Here is a 25,945-nt window from a genome sequence, read left to right on the forward strand (position 1 = left end):
GCGTTTCTACGGAGGAGAAATGCAAAAGATGTTATTTTCTTAGTGGAAAAACGGGAGCAGATGTGCTGTTTCCCATACAAAATTTTGTCGCATGGCCCCACGTGCACTCTACCCTCCTTTACTCCACCAACCATCATCCTCCATGCCACCAACAAATCGTGGTTTTACGCTGCAGCTACTAGCATGACGTTATATTGTGCGTACTTTTTTTCGGTTCTACGCCCCTCCCCGTGGCAGCGACGTCCATTGAAGCGGCCTGAGTGACACCTGCTAGAATCGGCCTGTTGTGGGGCGCATCGTCTCTCCAACTTCTCCCCTTCACCCGTTGTTCTTTTATTTTTTTTTAGTTGCTCGCTGCACCTTGTTCTGAGATGCACAGCGAACAACATGCAATCAGCTTGAGCCTTAAAAATCCGTCCCTTCTTACACGACCATGTCAGATGGGCACTATGCGGATACTCGATCGCATGGAATATTTTCCTTCCTCCAAGCTCGATCGCAAGAAAAAATTTTAGCTATGACCTACTGGCGTTTGGTTCCAGAAACAGAACGGCAGTCAGCAGAATCCATAATAATAAAAAAGAAGAAAAAAATGCACGCTGATGCTTACAGCGCCACAATATTAGCAGCGGCAGTAAGTAAAAAGTAATCACACGGATAAACCATGGCGAACAACTTAAGATTTCAAGCTTTCTGTGCGGTGGTGGACATGTCATTCGAGTAATAAGACGACACTCGGAACTGAAACGAGAAAAATACCGCAATGTTGCGGCGGTTGCCAGGTGTCGATCGGCACGACGCACACGTCCTATGCATGCGAGAGGCCGCATGACAACGGCGCTGGGACGAAGGCAGTGCGCCGCACCGCTGTGTCGGTCGGCGAGCCTCCACGATGGTGCACGGACGGCGCACGCTTCTCGCGCTGCTGTTGTGCGGCCTGCTCTGCACGCTGCTCGTGTCGTTCACGCTGGTGCTTCGGTCGCCGACGGGCTGCAACGCCGACGACGAAGACGACGACTACGATCTTGGAGAAGGGCACCGGCTAGCAGTGATCATCCCGTTCCGCGATCGCTTCGATGAGCTCTTGCGACTGGCGCCGCATCTGCACCGCTTTCTTCGCAGGCAAGGTGTTCGGCACCGACTGGTCGTGGTAAACCAGGTATGTGGCTACGTATCTCGCGACAGTTGCCGCCCGGCACTCATTACTTCAAAAACGTTTGTGGTGGCAAAGTTTAAAAGCTTGCAAATGTAACCCCTGCGCCCCTGCTTTCACGTCGCATGTTTCTTTGAAAACTAAACGTTTCGACAGAATTGCCTGTCTGGTTGGGTTTGATGACTTATGATACGTTTTGTCACATCTCAAGACAAAACTTTTTTTTTGTTTGTTGTACACGTGTTAGAGCTTATTATCATGTTTCTCGTCGATTGGTTGCTATCTCGAAGGAGTCGCGTTTTGACAGAAAGCCCGATACTGCGACTGTTGTCACTCGCGAACTTTCGGTTTTACATCCTGCTTGCCGAGCTACCACCTGACGATTTAAGTTCGCGTCGACCTTATGAAAGGTATCTGTTGTCCGAAAAAGTGAAGAAGTGCTGAACTGTGACTGCTACAGTGTAATCCGCGAGTTTATAAACTAGTCATCGATACCAGCTTTATCTCATGTGGTTTCAGTCTAGCTGTTTGCTGTAGAGGAAAGACATCAGTTAAGAGCTCAGTTATTACTGATTATATGTCATTGACCCTTGGCTGTTGTCCAAGGAAATAAAATGTGTTGTAAAAGTTGAAAGGGTGGATGTGACCACGCTGAGTGTGCTTGTTTGCAATGTGTAATTTGCTGCAAGGAGCTCTCACAGAAAATGGCTATCAAGTGGGCTTTAGAAACAGTTGTAAAAATAGTGTGTCTGCTTTTTTTAACTAACATGGAAGTAATCAGTTGCAGTGTACGACCTTTGACTTTTTTAATATCTTGCAGATCGACACGCTGCGCTTCAACCGTGGTTCGCTCATCAACGCCGGCTTTCTTGAAAGCGAGGCGGACTGCGACTACATTGCCATGCACGATGTCGACCTGCTGCCACTGAACCCTCAGCTCAGCTACGCGTTTCCCCCTGGTGGTGGCCCGCACCATCTTGCTGCACCGGGCTTGCATCCACGCTACCACTACCCAACTTTTGTCGGCGGCATTCTTCTGCTGAGCACAGCCCGCTTCCGCCAGTTGAATGGCATCTCGAACCGCTACTGGGGTTGGGGCCTCGAAGACGACGAGTTTTATGCACGCATCCGCGAGGCTGGGCTCAACGTCACACGGCCTGTTGGCATTACGACGGGCACGAAGGACACATTCCGACACCTACATGATCGCCGACGGCGACCAAGGGACACAGCACGAACAGCGCAGCAGAGGCGGGAAAATCGGCGCAGAGATCGTCGGACTGGCCTCGGTAACATAAAGTATCGCGTTGAGGCAAGGCACAAGCTAAGAGTTGATGGGGCGCCCGTGGATGTGCTTGATGTTCGACTGTTCTGCAACCACACCGACACTCCTTGGTGTGAATTGCCCGTGACTTGATGGAAAGTGCTACGTTTGTGAGGGATCTCTCTGTACTGTAATCGCCAAGTGAAGCAGTGCTTGTATGTGCTCTTGGCAGGTGTGTGTGGCAGGTGCATGGCAGGTGCATACTGTGCTGATATTTCCTGGTGGAGCACCACATTTGTGCTTAACCAAGAAGAAAAGGCAGGTGCAGGCATAGAAGAAGACAAAGCGCAGAGAGAATGCTTACTGATAGTTGAGAGTAACTTTCTTTATGGTTAGTCAGTTAAAAGAAGGAAAAAAAAAGCAGAAAAGCAAAGTGCTAAAGACAAACTATGAAGGAAGTCCTGAACTATGCTCTCTCGCTTTGTGTGTGTTTTCTTCGTTGCTTTCATCCTGTGTGTGAGCACTGTCTTCTTTTTCTGACAGTGCTCCAATTAGACCAGCAGCACACTCTCCTGTGCTTAATGCTCGCTGTTCAGCAACGGAAGTTCCACTGAGTGCGACAGAGTTCTTCTTGGTTCTATATGCAGGATGGTTGCAATTTGCTGCTGTGCGTGGAGTGGTTTCACAGTTCACTAAGGTGCCATGTCTTTTAATGTTTTGTTTATGTGTGGAGTCTCGATTAATGTCCTGCCTCTTTGTAATTATAAATTTTACAAATAGGGTTAGAGACGCGTCGTTTGAACTGGGTGGAACTTTGTCCAGTTCTTGTCTGTGCCTGACACTGTCAGTAAAATCCCCAGAGGGCAGTGCATTTTTTCTGTAAGGTGAACTGCTCCCTTTCACAGATGTGTTAGCTCATGAAATGTTGCGATTGTCTTTGTGGAATTTGTTTTTAACATTACCAGTTAAATACTGGAAGGCTCAATGCTGAATGGCTGCACGTGGCAATTCCTCGTTTATTCGTTAGCCTGCTGGCAAGAGTGTGCATGGTAGCATCAAAATGAACTGTGGTGCATGGTGTCATATGGTGTTGACACCATCGCCGCGGAACGAATTTTCTGAGCTTTACTGCTTGATTACTGGATTTCAGTAATAGCACTTCAATTGTTGCACACGAGGCTATAACTTGCACTGCAACTGCTAGTCCTAAGTTCACAGTTTAGATGCGCTCAAATGAAAACGTTCATTATCTTGTGTAAAGCATGCATGCTAGCTTATGCTCTCAGCTGTTAATTCAGTGACTGGAGTGCATGCTTAGCATATGAAAGATAAGTGAACACTCATTCGCTTAATTTTGTGTTATTTGTACCATTTTTTAGTTGATCATACCTGATTAATTCTTTAATGCTCTACACACAGGCTTCGTACGGCATTCCTATTCGTAGTTTGAAAAAGTTTGCAGATTTTGTGTAGTCTCTAAACTTGTCACAAGAAGATGCAGGGTCCCTGATGTTAATTCAGCTACTTTTCTTCTGATCATTGCAGCCATATTCAGAAATTTGCTTTCTGCATATGAAGAGCATAACAATTTTTTGCTTTATGTTTTGAGTAGCTTTCTTTGCAGCTTGAGGGAGGCATAATTTAATAGCGATAGTTGCAGTCACAGTTGAAGGAGACTTGAAAGGCTGACATACCTGATGCAATGCTTTATCGAGCCTCGTTTTTAACATCATCTCTTAATGCAGGTGTAAAAAATACATCGCAGGGTTGCCTCCTGTGGCTTGAATTTTAGGTGCTTTGTCAGCAAAGTCTGCAGCTCCTCAAAATTGTTAGTTGGAGGTGCGTTGAGCGTGTGCTGAAATCGAACAACTCATTAGGAATAAAATTTCTGAACAAAGCCGTTAAGTGATATCAGAATTTGCAGGATTTATCACGTGGAATATGATTGGTCAACTTGTGTTCAAACATTAATCTATGCTTCAAGACGCTGGCAAGAGTTGAGTTGTGTGTCGGTTTTAAAGCTTGCAAAAGGGATGCGGAGAGAGTTGAAAACAGGAATTCTTATGCTGTTGCTGTTTTGTCATTTCCCTCATTTTAATGTGGTGTGACATGTTATGCTGACATGAGCTGGCCTGCACATCTGCTTTGTTAAGCCTGTGTCAAAACCTCAACACTTTTGGTTAATACTGAGAAAGTATGATGAGTTGATGACTTCTTCTGTGAATGACCTATGAAAGACGACGAATGGATAGATAGGCACTTGTAGTGACGATGAATTCGCATTTCTTTTTTTAATGTGAACGCCTATGCATGAAATACAGAGCTAACACAATCAATTAATCGTGCATTTAGCATCAGCAACAAAGAAAATAAAGCTAGTAATAGTAGTAGTAGTAACGGGTTCTTGATGAAAATTAGGTTAAGTCGCAGTAATTGCCTCTTGCAGTGAGGATGTCTCAGTGGTGTCATTGAGGGAAGATTGAACATTGGTTGAAAAGCAGGGTGGAACAGGAATGAAAGTTGAGAGCCTTTCCCACCCTTTTACCCTCTCAAGCACAGATATAGCGATATTTTCCCCACCCTCCATCTCCATGAGAGTACTTACTTTTTGGACAACATACGACGACATCTTTTATTGCGGAGAAATCCTCACATACTGCTATTGCTGGAGCAAAAAAAAAGCACCTTTCAGGATAAGGGCTTAGTTGATAGTCACTGCTAGCATTCGTAGAGCCTTGCTTCGTCTTTCATTGGTCATTTCACTGTAAGAACTGATCACGTGTTGCTGCCAAGCATCACTTATGCTCTGTCTAGTCGAGTTTTGAGGATTCAGTTTTAATCGAAAGACTAAAAGCAAAGAGCTGGTCTTATTTGGAAGTGGGTTCGTTGTTTTCGCGTGCTGGCCATTTTGGGGGTTCCAGGCGAAGCAGCCTTGTGAAGCTGAAAAAATGCGACTTCCTTTCAATGAAGCATATTGTGCTATCTGCAGGCAGACATGCATGCCAGAAAGTTTTCAAATGAAGCAGGGTTGGGAGTGAGAAGAGGTCTTCAGCTGAGATCTTTTTATTAGGAGTGTCAGAGTTGCTGAAAAAGATGCAGGGGAGGTAGACTTGCTTGCATTTCAAGGGAGCAAATGGTGGAAGCTACATATGTTGAATGAGTTGATGCAATGATCAAAGATAATTGCTTGAGCCCTGTGGACATAGTATTTCATGTAATTATCAAAAAAAGACTTTTAACTAGTATTTCATGTAATTATCAAAAAAATACTTTTAACTGCGAAAACTGTAGGATAAGAATTTTTTTGTAGACCTAGTCCAACGTCTGACTCTTGGTAAAAAACACTGCAGATATGGCTGTGAGCAATTAGTAGACCAGGTAGTCTCGTAAAACAAAGCACGAGGCTCTGATGGGAAAAGATTGTATGAGCACTTGTATTCAAAAAAAAAAAATCTGTGCATTTGCATGAAAAGTATTTTGCTTGATGCAAGCCTAACTTGAAAAAAAAAGTTACTGATCCGAGCCTATGTCACCCTTATGAAAAGAAGCCTAGCTGTTTGACAAAGCAGGTAGTTTGAGAGATTTACTGATTGCTATATTTGAAAGCATGGGGATACATTTGAAAAGTGGTTTAGTATGAAGTTTTGTTTACAAACATGGTTCACAGTGGTCGTTATGTTTCAGTGAACAAGCTTACATTTCCGCAACACTGGTATCGTGGATATCGCATAGCGATCTTTTGCGAAGTGAACAATACACTCTTTGTGTTCAGAGCCACCAGGAGATTGAAATCTTCTTTTGATGAGCTCTGCAGTGGGACAGGCTTTTTTTTTTGCATTTGTTTCATTTTATGTTCTGGCTTAGCCAAGCATGTTTTCATTACTTTTGGTGAATAGGGAAGGGCCTGCTAGGTATTTGCCGTCGTCCATTTTTGTCGAAACAAGTGCCATCTGGCCTCGTGCCGTTTACCGTGCTACAGGTGACAGGTGTGAAAATAAAAAAGTGGTCATGCAGCTCTTTTTTCTCTAGCAGACAACGCTTCTATTGTTTCTGAGGGTCACGCCAGAGGTCTGTTCCTTGTGAAGTGTTGCAATTTGGGAAGGTTGCTTCTTGTGCTGAAAAGTGGGAAACGCCAGAAGCTGCATGTGCCTGTGCCATTCATATGCAAATGTGTGTGTGTGTTTCCGAAGTTCTTTTCCAGTTTTCGTGCTGTTCTTCTTGCCTCCTGACTGACGTTACTGTGGACATGAGCGAATGTGTGTGTGTGCAATATCCAAGGGGTGTATAGTGTGACAGGTGTTTTTGTTTTTTTTATGTGCTTGTTCAAGCAAGCTGACTGACCTACACTGAAAATTCTCAGTGCAGTATTCATTGTTGCGTACGTGATTTACAGTTGGCTCGCGTTAATTTTAACTCTGATGATTGGCACTTCCAGCTAATTCTAACATGTTCAGAATTTTGGTTGACTTGCTCTTCCTTCTCTGAATTTCAGAGCCAGTTAACGTTTGTGCTGTTTATCAGATTTAACGTCCACATTACAACTTAGATAATGTTTGCGAGGACAGCGTCATCAACAAAAAAACTGTGAGGCTTTACACTGTACCGTAAAGTTTATCACAGTGACATCTGTGGGGGCATTGTGCAGTTGCTGCAGAAATGATCGTTATGTTCGCTACGACAAGAGTGCTACACACCCTCCCTCCTTTTCTTGTCAGAAAATGTTCACGTCAGATTTAGGGCACATTTATGGGCAACTGGGAACAATTATGTAAACATCATTTTTAGTTAATATGTACATTTCTTTACTCCCTCCAACATTGCGGCAAAAAGCAAATAACTCATGAGAAGACTTGCAGGAGAAGATGTTTATAATACGACGAATGCATAGAATACAGGGTGGATACAATGTCAGAGCACCAGAATAATGCCATAATTGCAGACCAGCCTACACTCTAAATGGAAAGGAGTAAAAAAGGAGTAAGGTGTATTCTGTGCTCTCCCTTTTATACAAAGAAATATGCTAGAAGATAGTTTACTCCCTTATTACGCCCATATGGGCATATTCATGTTTACAGTGTACAGTGCTGCTTAAATAGTCTAAATAAGGCTGTTCTGAATGCTGAAACACTGCAGCTACTGCATTGTACAATCAAATTCAGTCTGTTTACTTTCCATGGCATCCTTCTTATACAGTTCTTTGTAGGGCAGTGTGAAACACTTGACTCTTGTTTGAAATTCACATGCTTTGTTCAAGCACTCGACAGTAGGTACATTTTTCGCTACATCCCTTACTAGGTGCACAACCGAGGAGGCTACCTAAAGGTACCCTTTATAGAAATTGTTAGAAAGTTTGTTACTGCTATTATTACTGCCCTTACCACTATAATACCACCACTACTACGCAGAAGCATGCATAGGTCATGAAGCTAACTGCATTTTTCAGGCCCTTCACATACAATTCCAGTTAGGCTTGCATACACAGAGACCCGAGAATTGGCTTTATCATGTGCCGTTGTTTATGTCTGCGTGTGTATGTCTTGCTGTAAAGTGCAGATATGTATGTAAGGTTCAGATATCTCGAACTTCATATAGTTCAGACCATTATCGTGAATCACTTGTTCCTCCGTCTTTCTACCTTTTGTGCTGGAAATACTGGTCCTGATCAAATCACTGGGGTGTAGTTGGTCGTTAACAGTTTCATGCAAGCCTTTTCTTTTGTACGTCTTGTGACAAGCATGTGCACTGCACTGATCCAGGAGACCACAAACTTCCTGAACAGTTTGTGTAATATCTCCTTTCACCCCTCACTCCTTCCAAGATTTGCAAGTGCCTGGATGATACAGCTACTGAGTATTAGCACCTGTCTTATGGCGCACTTCATTTATCTACTTGCACTGTCGATGCGTTTCGCTTGCACAAGCATCTTTTGTCAATACTTCAAAGGCAGCAACCCAATAAGAGCTGGCTTTTAACACTGTAAGCTGTGTGTAGACATATGCATTCACTCATCTTTTATAAGCCTGCCAATGGAAGCCATAAGAATTGCTGCTCTGTCACAGTTAGGTTTAGTTTTTATGTCTGTCAGTCTACTTGGTGCAGTAAGCAGGTGCTGTATGTGTATCTCCCATGCTTGATATCTCTAATCAACTGCATGAAAATGAGCATTCACAAGTGGCTGGCCACATAGGCTTCTGTTTGTCCGATTGATTCCTTTTACATACAGTTTCTGATAGAGCTTTTTGATTATAGAAATTACCCATAGACTCTCTGTGTCAGAATCTGGCACTCCTATTGGTCCAAAATTCAAAGGTTAGCAGACTGTCCCACCACCTGTGGTTTTTAGATGAACTACTGAGCACTGCTTGTAATGCTAATGTGGTGGACAAACCAAAAGTTGAAGGGTGTCACCAGTATTAGGATGCCCAGCTCCCAGATGGCACCACCATCTATTTTCCTCATTTTCCTCTGTCAAGTGGCCACAGGGAATAGCCCGATTTCATAGCAGAGTTTCATAACTGGTATGATCAAAGCTTCTGTTTCCAGGACATGTCATTAGTCACAGCTCTTTAATATGTTAAGTGTTGTACAGTGGCATAAGGCATTTCTTTTGTCAAAACTTCTTGTAGTTTGTAGCCATGTTGCTGTATTCTTGCTGGGAAGTTTTATGCTCAAGAGAACATCTCGTGAGCACTGCTGAACAATACACATGTTGTTGCAGGGCGACAGGAGTATGAAAAAAACTTGTGCAACATTGTCAGTGCCTTTTTGCGCTGCAACTTCTGAATTGAGTTGCTCAGTTTATATGTTGCTCATGTGTGTTGTTGCGTGTTGTCTCTGCTCATGCAGCAGAGACTGCCATATCATCAGGTCTACAAGTTGCAGTCTTTACCCCAAGCTTTTGTTGGTATGGCTTCTACAACGTTCTGATCTAAATGTAAATGTAGAAGTTGGGGGCATTATCTAGCTTTTTTTTCCTAATTGTGACAAAGGTTAGTGTGCAGAGCACAGAAAGGCACACGCTTAAGATATCACAAAGATAAATGCACAAGGTAACACAGACACGAGATATTCTTAAGCAAGCATGCCTTTCTGTGGCGGTCATCTGCATCTCATGCAAAGTGTGAAATGGTTGTGCACATGATGTTAAGCAAAAAAACTAAAAAGAAAAAATGGGCAGTTTCTACAGGGGCACAGTTTGCAGAAAAAAGTCACTTGTATACCTGAAAATACAGCATACTCGGTACCACTAGTTCTGCACGATATTATTGTGGGATTCCTTATGGCAAACTTGCCTGTCACAGTGGACACAGATTCGATTGCTTTACAGCTCAGCCTCTACTCACTCATCCACGTTATCCTTTCCACAAAGAGTTTGCAAATCTGTATTTGTGACTAAGGTGGTTATGCAGGGTGGTTTCAATTTTGCGGTGTTTGCTGTTCGAAGCAAAAGTGTTCCTGTATACAGTGTCATCTTCTTCAGCACAGTACAGACTTGGCCGGACTGATTTTTGTCACAGCAAAGCTAAGTTTCTTAGCTGCAGTAGAAACCGCACAGCACAAACCATATAGGTTTTGTGCACAACTCTTTTGGTTTTGTGCGCATGCTTGTAAAAAGGTGGTTCTGTTTACATTCGTATATTCCCTCGTCTGGATATATTGATGCCGTGCCATGCTGTTTTTTGCCTGTGTGCATTTTTGAAGTGCTTTTGTGAGGCCAGATACGTGCCATAAAGATGTATCCGCTGGCTCTTGAAAGGTTGTTTATTGTTTCAACATGCATGTCATTGTTGCTGAATGTGGAAGCCCCGCTGCAGGTATGATGGTATGCCGGTGCCTTTTATAAAACGATTCATTCAAATCGAGTGGTTGAGTAATAAGACATTGCTACAATGTACTGCAGTTGTGCTGCCTTAAAAAAAAAAGAATTCTTTATTTGTGCTCTCAGCCAGCATTTGACAATGAAAAGGCATACTTTCTCAGGCATTGTTTTGTAGTTTAGCAGAGTCACCTTGCTCACAACAACAACATTTTGAAGCAACAACTACTATACTACTACTACTAGTGCTATTCACTACAAACGTGCATTACTACGCTATACACACTGCTAGCTGCGTGGTGCTTAAACTCCTGAAAGGCCACTGCACGTTACAAGGCTCACGTGTTGTATGCACCTGACTCGTAGGACAGGAGATTTGTAGCTGTCGTTGATTGTGCCATAGGAACTCAGCTCTGGGTATCCAGTCTGACTTTAGCGTCAGTGTGGCAAACGGTGTGGCGAAGGTCCAAAGAAGAAACTCCAGAAATAAACGCTCTGTTTACAGCATCGCTTTTGTACTACCACTTAACTTCAGAGGTTATCATACAGGATCAAGGGCGCATTACTAGCAGGAGGATTAAAAATGGCGCAGCAATTTTGTCCTGCGCACGCAGAAAATACTACATACCACGGAATCCCGTTATTACACTCTTGACTAAAAGTGTTTCTGTGCTGTGGACTTTTGCTGTTTGTTTTACACATGCACATCTCTTCGTTCCATTTTTTTTTTCAGGCGAAGAAAGTTCTTGTCTGTTTGGTGAGCAGTTCCCGATCACATATTGCTCGGCTGATATTAAACTGATCCAGCAGCCGTAGAATTCTCTGACCCGATACAGACTCTTCCAACAATAATAATGGCGCTACTGCCAAATATACTAGCTTCCTTCCTTAAAAATGTGAGAATTTACAGCTAAACGGTTTTGGCTGCAGGTAGACGTAGCTGCAGTTTGAAAGTGAACAACAAGTCTTGCACATATGATCAAATTCTGTCTTTACCTGTACACTGAATTTTAAAATGCCTCATGGGCATTATCCGCACAGAGGACCACTACTTAGAACGCAGGAAAAATGTGCGTTCCACTTGTACAGTACGCTAAATACAGATAACACGTTCCCTATTAAATTGGAGCTAACTGTATATGAGTGGTTTCTGAGTCAGTTTGAGTGCACTTATTGCTGCACCTGAACTTTATGAGTTTATAATGATTTATATAAATACGAAAATTTATTTTCTCATGATCAGAAACTTGAAAGGCACAAATGCAACATAGTAGTGCCTCTTCAAGTTAATTTCTACCAGCTTCAAGAGAGAAGGGGCTTTGACAGAAGCTGTTGTCGGAGCCCGTCTCATTGGCTTTCTTTCTGCTGATGCTGCACTCTGGAGTCCTTCCATCATACGAGGCATTTAGTTTTCTAATGCACAGCTCGCCAAGAGGCATTTCGTTGAAGGCAACTATATGCATGATTCTGTCATGACGCCAAGGTGGAACATGGCTGAGGTAGTTAAGCTAAGTTGTCGGTTACTCTTGAAATTCATTTTTCATGTGACAAAAAAAATTATAGCTTAAAAAATTTTTAAAGTGCCTTCGGTTATTCTAGCTTGCCTCACCGGTCATGATAAAAATTGTTTCAAACAAGTACATTCGTATTTTTTTTTGGCACACCTGCAGGCTTATCATTTTCAGTGGAGTGTGGATAGGTGGCAGCACCTATCATGATTAGCTAGCTGTGCGGTTAATAGCAAAAGTAGTAAAAACAAATTAATTTTCTGGCTGCAAATAATTCCGTCTAGGAATTAATATATTCACAGCAACCATTTTCCTGCTAATAGAAAACTTCTGCTCTGCCGCGATCACTTCGTAAACTGCACATCTCGTATTCCAAGGGTCCACTGGGACGCTGTATACATTAACTATTGTGTTTGCATGAATTTAAGAATGGCCTTCTTACTCAAAAGGTGCATTCAAACAAAGTGGCAATGCTTCGAAATAAACCGCGCTTGGCTTCAGGTCAGAACTTTTTTTTTTTTTCTGTATTAAGGTCGTCAAAAGATGTGCTCAGAATTGTGAGAAGCTTAATTTCGGGCCAATACAAGAACCTTAAAGTAATGCACTTTTTTTTTTTGCTTTTGAAGTATCTTGAAAAGTGCCAGTCTTTGCAATCAGATAAGAAACAGGAACAACAGCTGAGCGGGCTGAAGTATAATATGAAGCATTCAAAGGGGTTAAACACTGACACTACCTTTCTTCATATAAAAGGCCAGTTTTATGACTCTCTACATTTTTTAAACCACACGAGGCTTGTTTCATTGCAAATCAGAAAAGAGGAGTCCACTTTTGAGCACATGGGCCTTGTTTCTAATTTTTCTTTGATGAAATCTGCACCACATGCAGCGGTTGCTGGCATTCTAAACCTTGAGAAAGGACACCCTGCGGCCGTGTTATACAAAGCGACTGGCTATTCAGTCTTCTAAGGTGCACACTTACAGGGTATAGCTCAATGTACTCTGCATGCTCAAAGACAACATCTAAACATCATGATTTGACATACACACACACACGCACACACTCACAGTGCCATCATAACACACTGCTCTTGCACTAGTCTTGATCTCTGTGGTCCCCCTTGCACTTTTCCAAGTCAACAACAGTTCAACAGTCCTTACCGCATGCACGCTTTCACAGTCTCTTTGCTGTCTGTTAAGGCAATCCAAGGCACAGAGCTTTGACAACACTGCACGAGTTGCTGTTACAAACAACGCAAGTCATCAGTACGCAATTTTAAATTCTTCCAGAGGAGAGAACGTGCCTTTCTTATGGCTTCATTACTTTCAGCACGGTAAACAAAGTGGTGCACGTAAACAGCTGCACCGATACTTTCCGAGTGCCCGTGACTTGGAGAAAGAACTTGTACATTCCGTGTCTACCAAACAACGCTTCTTTTCCATTGAACAAGGGGCCATAATCGGCCAGGTGACGGCTTGAAGAATGGCCGGTGCTAGGATTGCAGCTAACTTTTGCACGAACACAAAGCCTCTGCCTTAATGCATTTTTTTTACGAGAAAAATGTGTTTTTCAGTACAAGATGGCGGTACTTAAATAGGCTCCAAACCACATCTAGTGAACACTGTTCTTTTCTTGTCCTTGAAGCTCCCTAAGTCCTCTCAGCACTACAAGCATAATGGAAGCTGCAAGAACATGCCTAGTTCAGCATGCACAATGTTCTCAGTGCATGGTAAATTGTACTACACCATGCCATGTGTTTTATATTCGCAACAAACCGTCATGGATGTGATATCATCTCTTGCGCAAGGAAGCCAACCATTGCTGAGATTTTATTTTCATGGCGTGGTGAGTAACCTTTTGTGGAGTACCCAGATATAAAGACATTCCTCTAGGTGAACCTCTCCTGTCATTAAAGCGCCCATTATCGTGGTTAACCTATCAATACAACAAAGGGTGGTGAGGACTGAGAGAAGTCAAAGAGTCAAAGCTGACGAGAGTGATTTAGGGCCCCTTCAAGCAAATTTTCCTGCATAACTGGTGTCAATTCAGGTGTACTGCAATCTTCAATATTGTCACAGCTCTGTGTTGTCTATTTCCCAGTGTCGGACAGCATTCCCTAGAAAACTAACATCTCTCAACAACCACATCTTTGTAAACTCATCTCTGCAACAACTACACTCTTAAACACACCGATCCCTGTGTGCTTATGTCACTCACCAATGGCACAAGACCAGAAGCGGGCCTGTACAGTCATCTCATGCTACTTGCCAAAATTGCTGCCATAAGCCAACCCATAAGCCATAAGCCAAGGGCCACGAGACCTTGCTAGGCTCTTTAAAGACTTTCTACAAGGCCACTGTGAAGGCAAATCTCGAGATGTGGCACCTAGTCGGTGCACTCATCAAACATCAAGCAGCCGAACAAGATGACATCAGCTACAAGGAAAAGCTGCAAGCCTTTCGCTCACCAAGTTGCCAGGGAGTTCTGACGCCATGTAGTAATGTTACCATCGCCATCATGCCACCATGTTGTACAATAGCCGGAAATCTCAACACTAGTTGCACACTTTGGGAAGTTGTGCTTAATAACGTGTTAGAACAGCTACTGTAATGCGCGATTGCTTTTGACAAAACATGAGAAAAGTTTACTGGCTTAGAGAGGATGGCTGATTGAGCTAGTTGATTTTATCATCTTGAGGAGGAGTATTGTGCATAGATGAGAGATGGCTATATTCTTTTCACTTCTCATTAATTATCGCTGTTAAAGATTGCGATTTTTTTTTTTCTCGGAGTACACTCAGTTTCTGGCTTATTTTCTAACTTTAAGAAGGGTCAGAAAAATCTAAATAATCAAGATTTCCACATTTTAGGCATGTCAGACGTTGGTCAATTGCTATGTAGGTTTTTGTGCTCCTTCTGATAAATTTAGCTGTGAGTAGGGACAGGTGTTGTCTACTTCCTTTGTTCCTCATCCATGCATGCTATTCCTCCTTGGGGTCACTGTCTTCAAGTTGTGTCAGTGGCAAAACATTTATTTTGCCTGGGATAAACTCGCAGCATAGTCACAGGTCACACTGATAACTTTTCTCACATTTTGGCCACGTACAAGGACGTGTCATCGTTAGTACTTTGGCTTCTGGCTAAGCCACAGCATGGCAGCTCTGTGTGGCAGTAACAACACATGCACCAAGCAAAAGCTCTCTACCATAGCTTGGAGAGCCACAGGGTTGCAAGAATAGCTGCACATTCAAAGTGCCCGAGGGGAACAAGCTTCCAAACTGCTTGAGACAAAAAATACACTATAAGGCTGCCCTTAAACTGGCAACTACTTATGCTAACATCTTAGCACCATGCACATAGCTGCAGCATGACCACAAGTGCCGTACCACGGCACACCGAGCACAAAAGAAGATAAGTTTTTCCATATTGCAGTGCATAAGGTATGAAGCTCGTTGTAAAGACACTGTTGTGTAACCACTTTCAGTATGCCAGCAAGCCTTGTCCTAGCTTCAACAACATGGCCACGAAAGAAGAGGACTGCTGTCTTGAGGCTGTTGCGGGCATGCTTAAGCTTTCTACATAATTCCTGTGGTGGCCTCGCATCTGGTACCACAGTTGAGTGTGGATCTGGGAAGGTGTCATCATCATCATCATTGGCGTGGCAAACAGCCTAGGCGATGCTGGATGCTCTCCTGATTGCTTCATGGTCACAGGTACGTGCTGTGGATGTGTCATTCTCGAGTGCGTTGCCAGTTTTTAATGGTTGGCCAACGATGACAGCAAACAGTAGTCGGGTGGTAAACTCCGGAGATGGTGACCTGACAAAACAAGTAAGCAGGATTTGGAAAATACACAAAGTGCTGCGTGCTGAGAGCCAACTTTGAATTTTTACAGATACAACCATGGCTTGCGTCATGTCAGGAAGTAGAGAGAACATTGTTGGTCACATGTTTAGGGGAATCCCCCAAGGTGGAGTAGATTTGTAATAAGGGAGTAATTACTCATTGACATCCACCCAAGTGCAGCCATACGGCTACAAAGGGAAGCTATACAGCTTTACAGCTAAAGCTGTATAGCTTCAATTTGTAGCCATGTGGCTGCGCTTGGATGGATATCAATGAGTAATTACTAAAGCTGTATAGCTTTCCTTTGTAGCCGTATGGCTGCGCTTGGGTGGATGTCAATGAGTAATTACTCCCTTATTAGAGAGAACATTACAATGCTCTGTGCATGAAAGAGCTAGTTGTTTGAAGAATTGTTTGAACTTGCTTGAACAGCACACCGTGGCATCTCACTGAAGCAGCTACATGTATAAAAATCGTTCCATGGGTTAGGTGACAAAATAACGGGTAAAATACAAACAAGGAATTTAGCCGATGAAAATGTGCGAAACAAATGGCCAGAGGAAGTGTTAGAATCAAGATATTACTTGTGCACCTCATTTCAGAGTGCAGTTCATCTCTGTGCAAAGGCAACTGTTTCCCAGAACTGATGCCATATTTTCTAGCAGTTTGCTACGTTTTACTTTCTTTTGGTCCTCTTGTCATTGATTTTGGCTTCCTAGTTATGTAGGCCACAGCGTATGGTCCACAGTAGGATCTCAAATGTACGAATTTCAGAGGGTCATGAAAAATTTTCTTATCAACTGAAATTCGCATCAACCAAAATAAACAAAATTTGTGCATAGAATTTATGCAAATCTGTTTTCAGCTCACGGTGTTTACCTAAGGTCGCGCACCCCAGTGCAGTCTGGCCAGAGAATTTTACGAATTCGAATCATCCTGAAATTCGTATCAAATAGGATCACATCATCGATATTCTTCTGTACACTTATTCGCATAAAGACACCCGTGCCAGTATATTTTACTGAAATTGTTACGATAATAAAAATGTGTTTTCTCAGCTGCTTACAGGTATTCTCACTCTAAAAGCATGAAAATTTTGGCACTATTGCGGTTACAAGCTTCGTTTGTGGTAGCATTCCATTTGTGGCCACTGGCTAACTGGTGCTATTGCTGCCAAGTGAGCTAGTACAATGACACATTTACCGTGCGTCAAAAAAAAAAAAAGCAAGGAAGGAAAAAACGATATTGATGCACGGCCGCCTCTGATTGGTCATTTGCTGCCTCACCTCACATCTTTTTCTGAATCACTTGCTTGTGGATGTGAGCAGAATTTCGCCATACCGCAACCAGAAATGAGGTGCTCCAGTGGCAAAAAAAAACGAGCGTCTAAGAAAACTGAAGTAAAACTAACGCCATCTGGAAGAGTGCATTGTCACGACTGACATCACAACAAAACAAAATGGAAAATGAAACAAATCGTTACAATGTACGATTCCTGGTCTATTTTTAATTGGCCTATTGTTTTACGAAGCTCACCTAGCAGAGGGGTAGGAAGGCCTGCAGCAGATCATGCGGCAGGTCATAGTAGACGAGGGAAGGACTGAAGGCCGAACGCAGTGCTGCGAGATCCGGCAATGCGGCGGCCCAGGGCTCGCCACGGCGCGCGAACACGGTCAGCGAGGACCGCGGCACTTGTGCCAGCAGCCGCTGCAGGTCGCCCAGTGAGCGGCGTGCCAGTGGAAGCCACACAGGGAAGCTCACAGGCTGCCCCAGGTTGTACTCTCGAACGAGAGCGCCCATGCTCTCGACCATCTCCCGCGTGTACCTAGAGAAGGGGCGACAGAGAGGAGTAGTTTGTTTCTGTGAGCACTGCAGATTGAGAAATTGAGTCTGGCTTGCTACTGAGGCATCAGTTATCATGGTATCTTCCCAATGGACACAGAAACTTAATTGGACGTCCGCAGGACGTCTCCAGGATGTCCAGAGGAGTTTCAGTGTCCATTGGGTTATGCAATAGCATAGACACACCTCCTTGTTGGAGCGAAAACCCAGCAACTGCTGTTTTCACACCTGCCACCTGCCAACCATCCTTTTCCCCATACATCCTCTCTCCTCCTCCACCCTCTCCACTTGTAGGGTAGAGGAGGGAGACGCCAGACTAAAAATGACTAAGATGGAGGCAGCACAAATTAATAATAGAAATGAGTAGAATCAGAATAGGATCAGATTTGGAATACAAGCACAACTGGAATAGAATCGAGTGGAATGCTATTGCATCTCCTCAGCATCGATCTAATTGATATCCCCCAAAAATTGGGGTTTAACATATCCTGAAGCTGCAATAAAGAGCTCCAGATTAACTTCAACCACCTGGGGTTTCTTTGATAGCACACTGAAATCGCACTCGTAACGGGCACTTTTGTGTTTCACCTCGACCGAGGTGTAGCTGCAAAAGCTGAGATTTGATTTTACAACCTTTGATTTAGCAGCCGAATGTCACAATCACTGAGCCACCAGAGCGACAGAGACTTTAAGCACTGCTTCAATGAATATTTATTGTGTCTCTCCTTGAGTGCAAAGGATAATAACTGAAGAATCATCTATAGCTTGTGGCACCCAGAAAAGAAACAAGAAAATAAAATCAGCAGGAAACTTCAAAGCCATCCAGTACTGCTTTGGACCCAACTGTACATGGCAGATATAACTGCAAAAGATAGATGAAACTGCTTTTTAAGCAGCAGTTGAGTCCATTTCATCAGCTCAAAAAAAAATCTGCAGACTTTAATGGACGGTGTAAGTGCTAATTAATAGATAATGCTAGAAGAAAAGGTGAAAAAGTAAAGAAAAGGCAGCTTTTTGTTTGAGCAAACTTGTAAGCAAAAGTCAGAGGCTGTCTGTGTGTACAGCCTGCAATTAGGTTTTAGCAGAATAAACATGCTAAGGACCCTCTGTGGTGCCTTTAAATAGAAATCTAAATTTGGTCCCAACAGAAGCATATCTCGACTTAGCTCTCAGGACTCTAACATGCCGAGGGTACCCACCCCATCTTGAGACAGGAGCCCTCCTGGGTTGTCCAGCCAAGGGAAATGATGGAGCGAGGAAAACGTGTCCGGCAAAGTGTCAGGAAGGTCCAGGCATCCACGGGAGGTACAGCTGCACAGTCTGGTCCCGGCAGCACGTCAGCATTGAGCACCACAGGCCCTTGCAGCTGCGTGAAAGTGAAACTCAAGGGCTGGCTAATGTGCTAGTATGACTGGGAAATTCAATTCTCATGGCTTACGCTGCTGGCACTGTTCTGGAGAAGCATCAGGGTAAAGTGAAAAAAACATTTTGTGTGCACATATGTGGGTGCCCACAGAAATTCTCAAAACATGGAACTCGCGAGAAAGCTTAATTTTTTGTTTGCCGCACCTGACATTAAGGCCGCTCCTCAATGTCAAATTGCGCAGGTCATGTAGAGGAGTGTAGGAGTGTGGAGCGCACCCTTTAGACAGTGGTTACTAGTTTAGGGCACCAACAAATTAACCTTTCTTATACTAAGGGAGTAATTACTCATTGACGTCCACCCGAGCGCAACCATACGGCTACAAAGGAAAGCTATACAGCTTTCTCAGAAACTTTGTAGTTAAAGAAAAATTCGTCCTGGTCCGGGGATCGAACCCGGGACCACCGCTTCACCGGAGCAGTCGCTCTACCAATTAAGCTAACCGGGACGGCAAGCTTATGGTAGGGCGAGAGCGAATTGATCAATAACTCGAAGTGGGAACAGTGTTGACTAAATGTTTAGGGGAATCCCCCAAGGTGGAGTAGATTTGTAATAAGGGAGTAATTACTCATTGATTGACGTCCACCCGAGCGCAGCCATACGGCTACAAAGGAAAGGTATACAGCTTTCTCAGAAACTTCGTAGTTAAAGAAAAATTCGTCCTGGTCCGGGGATCGAACCCGGGACCACCGCTTCACCGGAGCAGTCGCTCTACCAATTGAGCTAACCGGGATGGCAAGCTTATGGTAGGGCGAGAGCGAATTGATCAATAACTCGAAGTGGGAACAGTGTTGACCAAATGTTTAGGGGAATCCCCCAAGGTGGAGTAGATTTGCTTATTACAAATCTACTCCACCTTGGGGGATTCCCCTAAACATTTGATTAACCTTTCTTGTGGCATCTGTGTTCTGAAAACTCTCGTAGGCACCATGGCATATACGTGATCACTTCTATACCTCATTGCACTGCAATGAAAAGAAAAGCAATGCTTTTGTATCAATTTTTCCAGTGCTGTGAGCACCCCTATGCTTCCTTGTTTTGTGAAAATGCAAGCCTAGCTCACCACACATTCATGCCTGGCTTGCACTCACCACAGTGGAAGTGCAATGAGATGGTGGCAACCGTGCCAGCCGTGCATATTCGAGTCAGGAGAATTTGTGTTTGTAATATCTGCTCATCATGCTCTCATAACAGCCAGGGATGGACTCCCATCATATTGTCACTAATGTAAAAGCAATACAAGAACACACTTTATCAAAATCATCATTTTTGCTGGTGCCCAGAAACTCCGCAGCTTCTCGCAAGTACGGCTATTTGTCTATGGGCGCGTATCTCATTTAATGTAGTGCAAACTCTGAGCAGTTGCGTGTGAACATAAAATGTTAATCCTCTCCAACTGCATATTAACAAGTAGAATGACGAATGGCAACTGTGTGACCACAAGAAAGCTAGCAGCAACACTATGGTAAGCAGACAACAAGGCCTGCGCGCACGTTTGCATTTTCGAAGCAGCTGTAGAGTGCTAGTGTCAAGCTGCACTTAAAGTATCTGGACCTGCATTACATGCTCAGGGCAACTTTGTGGAACCTGCTAAGCCTAGTTGAGTGAGTGCTGCTAACTTGGGCACCTCAATGAAGAAGCCATTGACAACATGCAGTGCAATCATACCATGCAAGTAGGCATGAAAGAAGTCTTGTACGTCGTCCTAGAAAGAAGATATCAATGTCAACATCTTTGACAGAAGCCAGTCTGGCAGGCTGAAAGTTGGAGAGGTAAAAAATTACACCACCTGTGCTCTGAGAGATAAGTGCCAACGTTTCAAACCTGATCTCGTCATATCTTCTAGAGAGGAAAATGTACTTGCTCCATGATAAGAGCAGCTTTTATGCACTAAGCAGTCTTTTATTCTTGGTCATTTATGAGAGGTTATATCTTCAAAGCCACCACCATGTTACAAGTCACTTGAGGATGCTTCTGAGGAAGAGACAAGATCAGTCTCGAAACATTGAGACCCTTTGTAGGGCACGGCAGGCATGGTTCTCCACGGCTCTGCAGGAGACGGCATTCACAAGTGCACGACCCACAGGTCACCTTGTCGATGTAGCGTGCCAGTATACGGCAGGCAGGTTCAACGACTTCTGTGGACTTGAAGTCCAGTTTTAGGCCCTTGGGCATGCCGCAGAGGGCCAGCTCGTGCAGCCACTCGTCCAGTGTGAGGTCTCCGTTTCCGCCGCTGCCCCCGAATCCTGCTGCAATGGGTGAGTGTGCCATGACAGGCACCGGATAGCGGCCGCTGGCACCCATGCTGACGTCCCCCTCGAGCACCATGCCTGGACCACGCAGTGCCATCCCTAGTCGCTGGCGGCTGTTGACTGCGTGCTCCCAGACAATCTTAAGCCCATCGCCAGCTGCCTGTGGAAAGTAATCCACCAGCGATGGCGCCACCGGGCCCGCGCTGGGACGGCCCCTGCACACAAAATTGGAGATTGATTTCCTGCGGGAGCCCAAACAAGCTGCATCGGGGTACATTCTCAGTGGGCATTAAATACCCCTGGAGGTCTTGCGGACGTTCGGGATGTCTGTAGGACATCCAAGGGAGGTTCAGTGTCCATCGGGTTTCTAAGGTGCAAGTTACTGCAAGGTTGCAGTATGATGCTATCCATCTCAGTCCACCTTGGGACCTCTCCCTCCTTGAGTTGTACATCAGTCTAGCCTTACCTTGTCATATGCTACCTCAACGTGCGAACTGGGTCACCATGAATGCATGATCAAGTTAGAGTACCGAACAAGTACTAGATTTTCTGCAGCTTGCAAACACTTCAGAAAACTGTGCCTCGATTGCTCCAAAGCCAAGTGGTTTCCCCCCTTGTGAATAGTAATTATGTCTGTTAGATATGTTGTAATAAATTTTTCAGTTTTTCAAGCTATGCACACTTACCTGCTGACTTAATAGATACAACTACCATGTGCAGTGAAAAGTGGATGTTGTATCCCTTTCTTCACATAACTGTACGTTTGCACCGATAATGTTTGTGACAATATGTACTCAAAAAAATGTGCTTCAGCTCCTTAATTTCCAAAATGTGGAGCAGCATTTTGCTGGTTTGCTAGAGACTGAGGGCAGAAAAGAATGGAATCACCCCACACGTTTTCATATGCACTGTGGGAATACCATGCTATAGCTGAGAAAGCAGTGTACTTGGAAATAAGTAACTTGTATCCTTGTTGTTATAACATTCACACACACATATATTACAGTGATGAAGATTTTTAGCCAAGGATTAAGGTGCCAAAAAGGCATACCATTTGCAGAAATATTAATAGGAAATGGAGGGCTAGTCTAGTAATTAATGAGACTAAATACCTCATTGCTTGAGGAAAACTTGATAATTCAAACTATTTTGGCTAGTTCTATGAAAATTCTCAAAGATAACCAATTAACTGTTCTGATACCAGAATTAAAACCAGTCTTAACGGATCTAATTTTTAGTGATAGAAACACTTCAACAAAGTGATCTTAATTTTAGTAATGGGTTAAAAAAAATATTTAGTAGATTTTTATTCTAGTGTGTTCACAAGGGCCTATTATATGCAATGAAACTATTACGTTATCGTTATTTTCTCTACAGGTTACATGCATTTAAAAATAAGAAAACGTTACTCTGCTTTCATGATGTAATTCCGAGAGAAAGAGAAATGAAGCATGGATTGGCTGTAGTAGTACAAACAAAATTGGACAGCTTTTCAGTTTCCCCAAATGTCTGAAGAGTCGTTTACAAAAGATAGGAGCATTTTATTCTTATTTATGCTGAAGTAGTGGAAAGATCGACATTACTCAAAATGTGACACCTCAAAAAAGTGATGCCCTATCAGCGATCTGTTGTACTATGTGGACATTAGGCTACTGCGCTAGAATATTGACCTCACAAATGTTAAGGATAGGAGAAAGGAACCAAGAAAAATTGCTGATATGTGAGGTCAATTTTTTTTGTGAATTTTGCCTTTTTATTTGCCTTGTCACCTTTTCTTACTGCAGTTAATTTTTGTCTCACTTCATCTGACTCTTTTAACTGCACTATTGTACAGTAAAGGAAATCAGTCGCAATAATAAGCAAAAAAATAATTAGAGGCAACTAACTAAGGAGATGGTAAATCACTGCAATGCTATTGATGCGGTTGCCTTGCAGAACAGTAGCTAAAGCTGTTTGTGTTGGTGTTCATCCTGTGTTAAAGTACAGGGACAGTGGAAAAGGCTGCCATGATGGCAAGTCCCAATGGGCTCTGGAACTCCCTTAGACGTCCTGCGGACGTCCTAAATGTCTGCAGAGCATCCATGGGAGTTTTAATATCCATTGGGGTTCTTTGTAGTAGCTTTAGTTGTGCATATTCTATCTGGTCACAATATCACACACAAAAGAAACAAAGTGACATGTGCACAAATAATTTAATGTTTTAAGGAATTGATTATGATATGTTCTTTTGCTCTACCTGAAGAGAAATGTTTAAAGTAAAGCTGAAAAGCACATCAAATATTTCTAACGGTCATGTGATGTGTAATTTGTAGCCTTTGAGCAACAAATATGGTTTTCCGTATGTGTATGACTTGAAAGAGCTAAAATATTAATTGAACTGCTCAGAGGTATACTTGAGTGGCAGCATCAAATGTGAAGAAAATAATGAGTGCATCATACCACTAGTTTCCTTAAAAATTTTAGGAATGATGCTGGAGCCACGGAAATATTAAGTGTGATTATATACAGCCTATGTGAAAGCTGAAATCTGCACTCATGCATTCAGTGAGTGCAGTACACCTTTTGATTCTGGGCCGCATTTAGCCTTGGGGGTAAAAAAATGTATACATATATTTTTTCTTGGACCTTTTAGTGAGCACACTTTTGTGGGCTAATGGCATGGTTTGAGCATGTTATTATACACCATTCAAAAGGTGTTTATATTCAGTTTCATCTTGTTCACGTTTAACTTCAGCACCGGATTAATCGTTTACTACCAGTCATTGTTCATGTGAGCATGGCCAAGCACACTGTCTGACTGATACGAGTTAGAACAGACATAAACAGTGCGGTGTCTTCAAGCTTACCCAGCATTGTTGGCCCCAGGACAGTGTACTCTGTGGGCCGCCTTGAAGTCTTCATAATGTGTGGCTTGAAGAAACGGAGCAAACACAAGAGGAAATGAGCTGAATTTGCACAAATTAACATTATGTTCTTAGCTGTGTAAATATGCACAGACATAACACTCAAAGAATAAGCAAATTTCTTTCCTTGCAAGTTGGAACACACAAACACAGACACCAGAATGACTGTGCAAACAAATAAGAGAAAAAATATGCATGAAAATTAAGGGAAAAAACACAGTGCATGCAACAGTGCCTTGCTGCTGATATGGTGGAAAATTTATTGAACGGTTTGCTCACTCTAGCGGGGCAGCTCACAAAACTGATTTGTGCAGCTAGGTAGCAGCAGTATCAGATCTTGCCATGTTTCATGTGAGAAAGGTGAAAAAAAAATCTAGTGAAATTGCATTATTTTAATTCCGCACCTGCAGTCTTTGCTTTGGAACATGTGCACCTATCATATTCAATATTTGATTTATTTGCAAAATTAATATAAATGCTTTAGAACTGAACAAAACATTCTCATGCAGGAAAACCATCCCAAACGCGTAAATCTGCAGAGAGTTTCTTCATGCTGTGTATTCCTTCATGCCTTTTAATTCAGTTCATTTACTAAAAATGACCTGTCTCACTAGATATATATAGTAACATGGCAGCCAAGGTACTCATGCATGTGGAAAAACACGGGGTTCAAAGTTCACCAGGTTATGCTTGATATATGTTATTCTGATCTCTTAAAATTACACAAGAAGTAATGCTGGTCCAATCGCACCATTCTAATAAAATTAAGGCATATATATCCTGGGGATTATGTCGAATAATGTTCTCGCGTGACATGAACAAAGTGAACATCACAATATTCCCATAATTATTTTATTGCGCTATAAAGTACTATATCATAATGAGCTTAAATTTTCGTTAAGCGCAAATTAGCGCTCAGTAAATTAGTGCATGATATTTGCGCTTCTACAGCACATCACAAGGACATTTTTGCTAAGAAACTGTCAACAGGCATTTAAGCGCGCGATCGACCCAGAAAAACGAACGAAAAAAATCAAAACCGAACGCGTCGGCAAAATCAATTCCGGGCGTACAAGAAATGTTAATAACGTCACGGCCCCACTATAATTTCATTAGGCGCGTCAGCGCCCAGGAATGCGATCGCGCGAGCAAAATCGGATTAACGAGTCTTCGGTTATTCCCACTTGCATTCGAGCGATCGCAGCCTTTTTCTACGCAGCGCAACAGCATGCGATTGTTGCACGCGCGTTATAAAACCACTAAGCGATCGCGCGCAAGTGCGCGCGCGCTCCAAAGAGCGGAAATCAAAACGCCTGACGTGCGCGATTTGCACCGTGTAACGCGCAAAGTTCACCGGCCACCGCATATGCGCAGCCCGTAGGCACGGCGTCGGGGCTAAGGAAAACGAGCCCCTCGAACGGTGCGACTCACAAAGAGCCGAAGCGCTTACCCGACATTCGGATCGGAGCTCCTCAGGTCCGGGCGGGCAACGGTACCGCTTCCATTCAGAGGGCACTGGCCTCGACTGGGAAGGTCAATGACACCCTCAGCCAGCTGAGCTAACGCCGCGCCGCTTGACACAGAAACAATGCTCCCCACCTCCTCCTTTTTTCACTGCCTTCCCTCTTTTTCGGCACCAGCGCAATAGAGTGGGAAGCTCTCTCTCACCCGATCATCGGCGTCTTCGCCCTTAGGACGGACGCTGCGTTTGACGAGCCCGGGTTCGCTGTGGCAGCGCGCTTTTCGACGCGGCGGGAAGTTAGCGGTACGTTGGACAAACGCTCCGTGCGTTGCGCGGCGGAGAGGAGTATGCCTCGCGCGGCGGCGGCCGCCAACGAAAACGGAACCGACCGGCGGCACACGTGCCAGAACGGAAAATTTAGCTTCAGTGCGCCAACTTATGCTTCACCACACAAGACAACTTGTTAAAGAATACCGCACTA

General features: G+C 43.6%; 2 protein-coding genes across 3 annotated transcripts; one reads left to right on the forward strand and one right to left on the reverse strand.

The window, feature by feature from the left end:
• The first annotated feature begins 675 nt into the window (after positions 1–675).
• beta4GalT7 (beta-1,4-galactosyltransferase 7) lies at positions 676–10,172 on the forward strand. The gene is made up of 2 exons (XM_089547473.1): positions 676–1,159; positions 1,974–10,172. Exons 1-2 carry the CDS (start codon positions 893–895, stop codon positions 2,568–2,570), a joined length of 864 nt encoding a protein of 287 aa, XP_089403599.1. The 5' UTR covers positions 676–892; the 3' UTR covers positions 2,571–10,172.
• A 137-nt stretch (positions 10,173–10,309) lies between these two features.
• On the reverse strand, positions 10,310–25,892 carry LOC149365997 (protein FAM151B-like). 2 transcript variants are annotated; one of them, XM_089547472.1, is made up of 7 exons: positions 25,671–25,892; positions 25,453–25,527; positions 23,946–24,009; positions 20,939–21,314; positions 18,624–18,790; positions 17,119–17,407; positions 10,310–15,555 (listed from the first exon to the last, which is right to left on the reverse strand). In XM_089547472.1, the coding sequence occupies exons 2-6, from the start codon at positions 25,457–25,459 to the stop codon at positions 17,119–17,121; spliced, it is 903 nt and encodes a 300-aa protein (XP_089403598.1). In that variant the 5' UTR covers positions 25,460–25,527; positions 25,671–25,892; the 3' UTR covers positions 10,310–15,555. The 2 variants fall into 2 exon arrangements, with proteins under 2 accessions (XP_089403598.1, XP_089403597.1); XM_089547471.1 differs by having other exon boundaries at positions 25,453–25,892.
• Between the last annotated feature and the right edge of the window lie 53 nt (positions 25,893–25,945).

Source organism: Amblyomma mixtum, chromosome 1, assembly GCF_055824585.1.
Source record: "Amblyomma mixtum isolate Tamu chromosome 1, ASM5582458v1, whole genome shotgun sequence".
NCBI lineage: Eukaryota > Metazoa > Arthropoda > Arachnida > Ixodida > Ixodidae > Amblyomma > Amblyomma mixtum.

What these genes read in the sequence shown, in the direction of transcription:
- beta4GalT7 (XM_089547473.1), top strand. Translation starts at nt 893, where the DNA reads ATGGTGCACGGACGGCGCACGCTTCTCGCGCTGCTGTTGTGCGGCCTG. An exon ending in GACTGGTCGTGGTAAACCAG is followed by an intron (nt 1,160 to 1,973) that starts GTATGTGGCTAC and finishes AATATCTTGCAG; the next exon opens with ATCGACACGCTGCGCTTCAA.
- LOC149365997 (XM_089547472.1), bottom strand. An exon ending in CCTGGGGCCAACAATGCTGG is followed by an intron (nt 21,315 to 23,945) that starts GTAAGCTTGAAG and finishes TTTTGTGTGCAG; the next exon opens with GGGCCGTCCCAGCGCGGGCC. An exon ending in TGGCACGCTACATCGACAAG is followed by an intron (nt 18,791 to 20,938) that starts GTGACCTGTGGG and finishes ACTTTCACGCAG; the next exon opens with CTGCAAGGGCCTGTGGTGCT.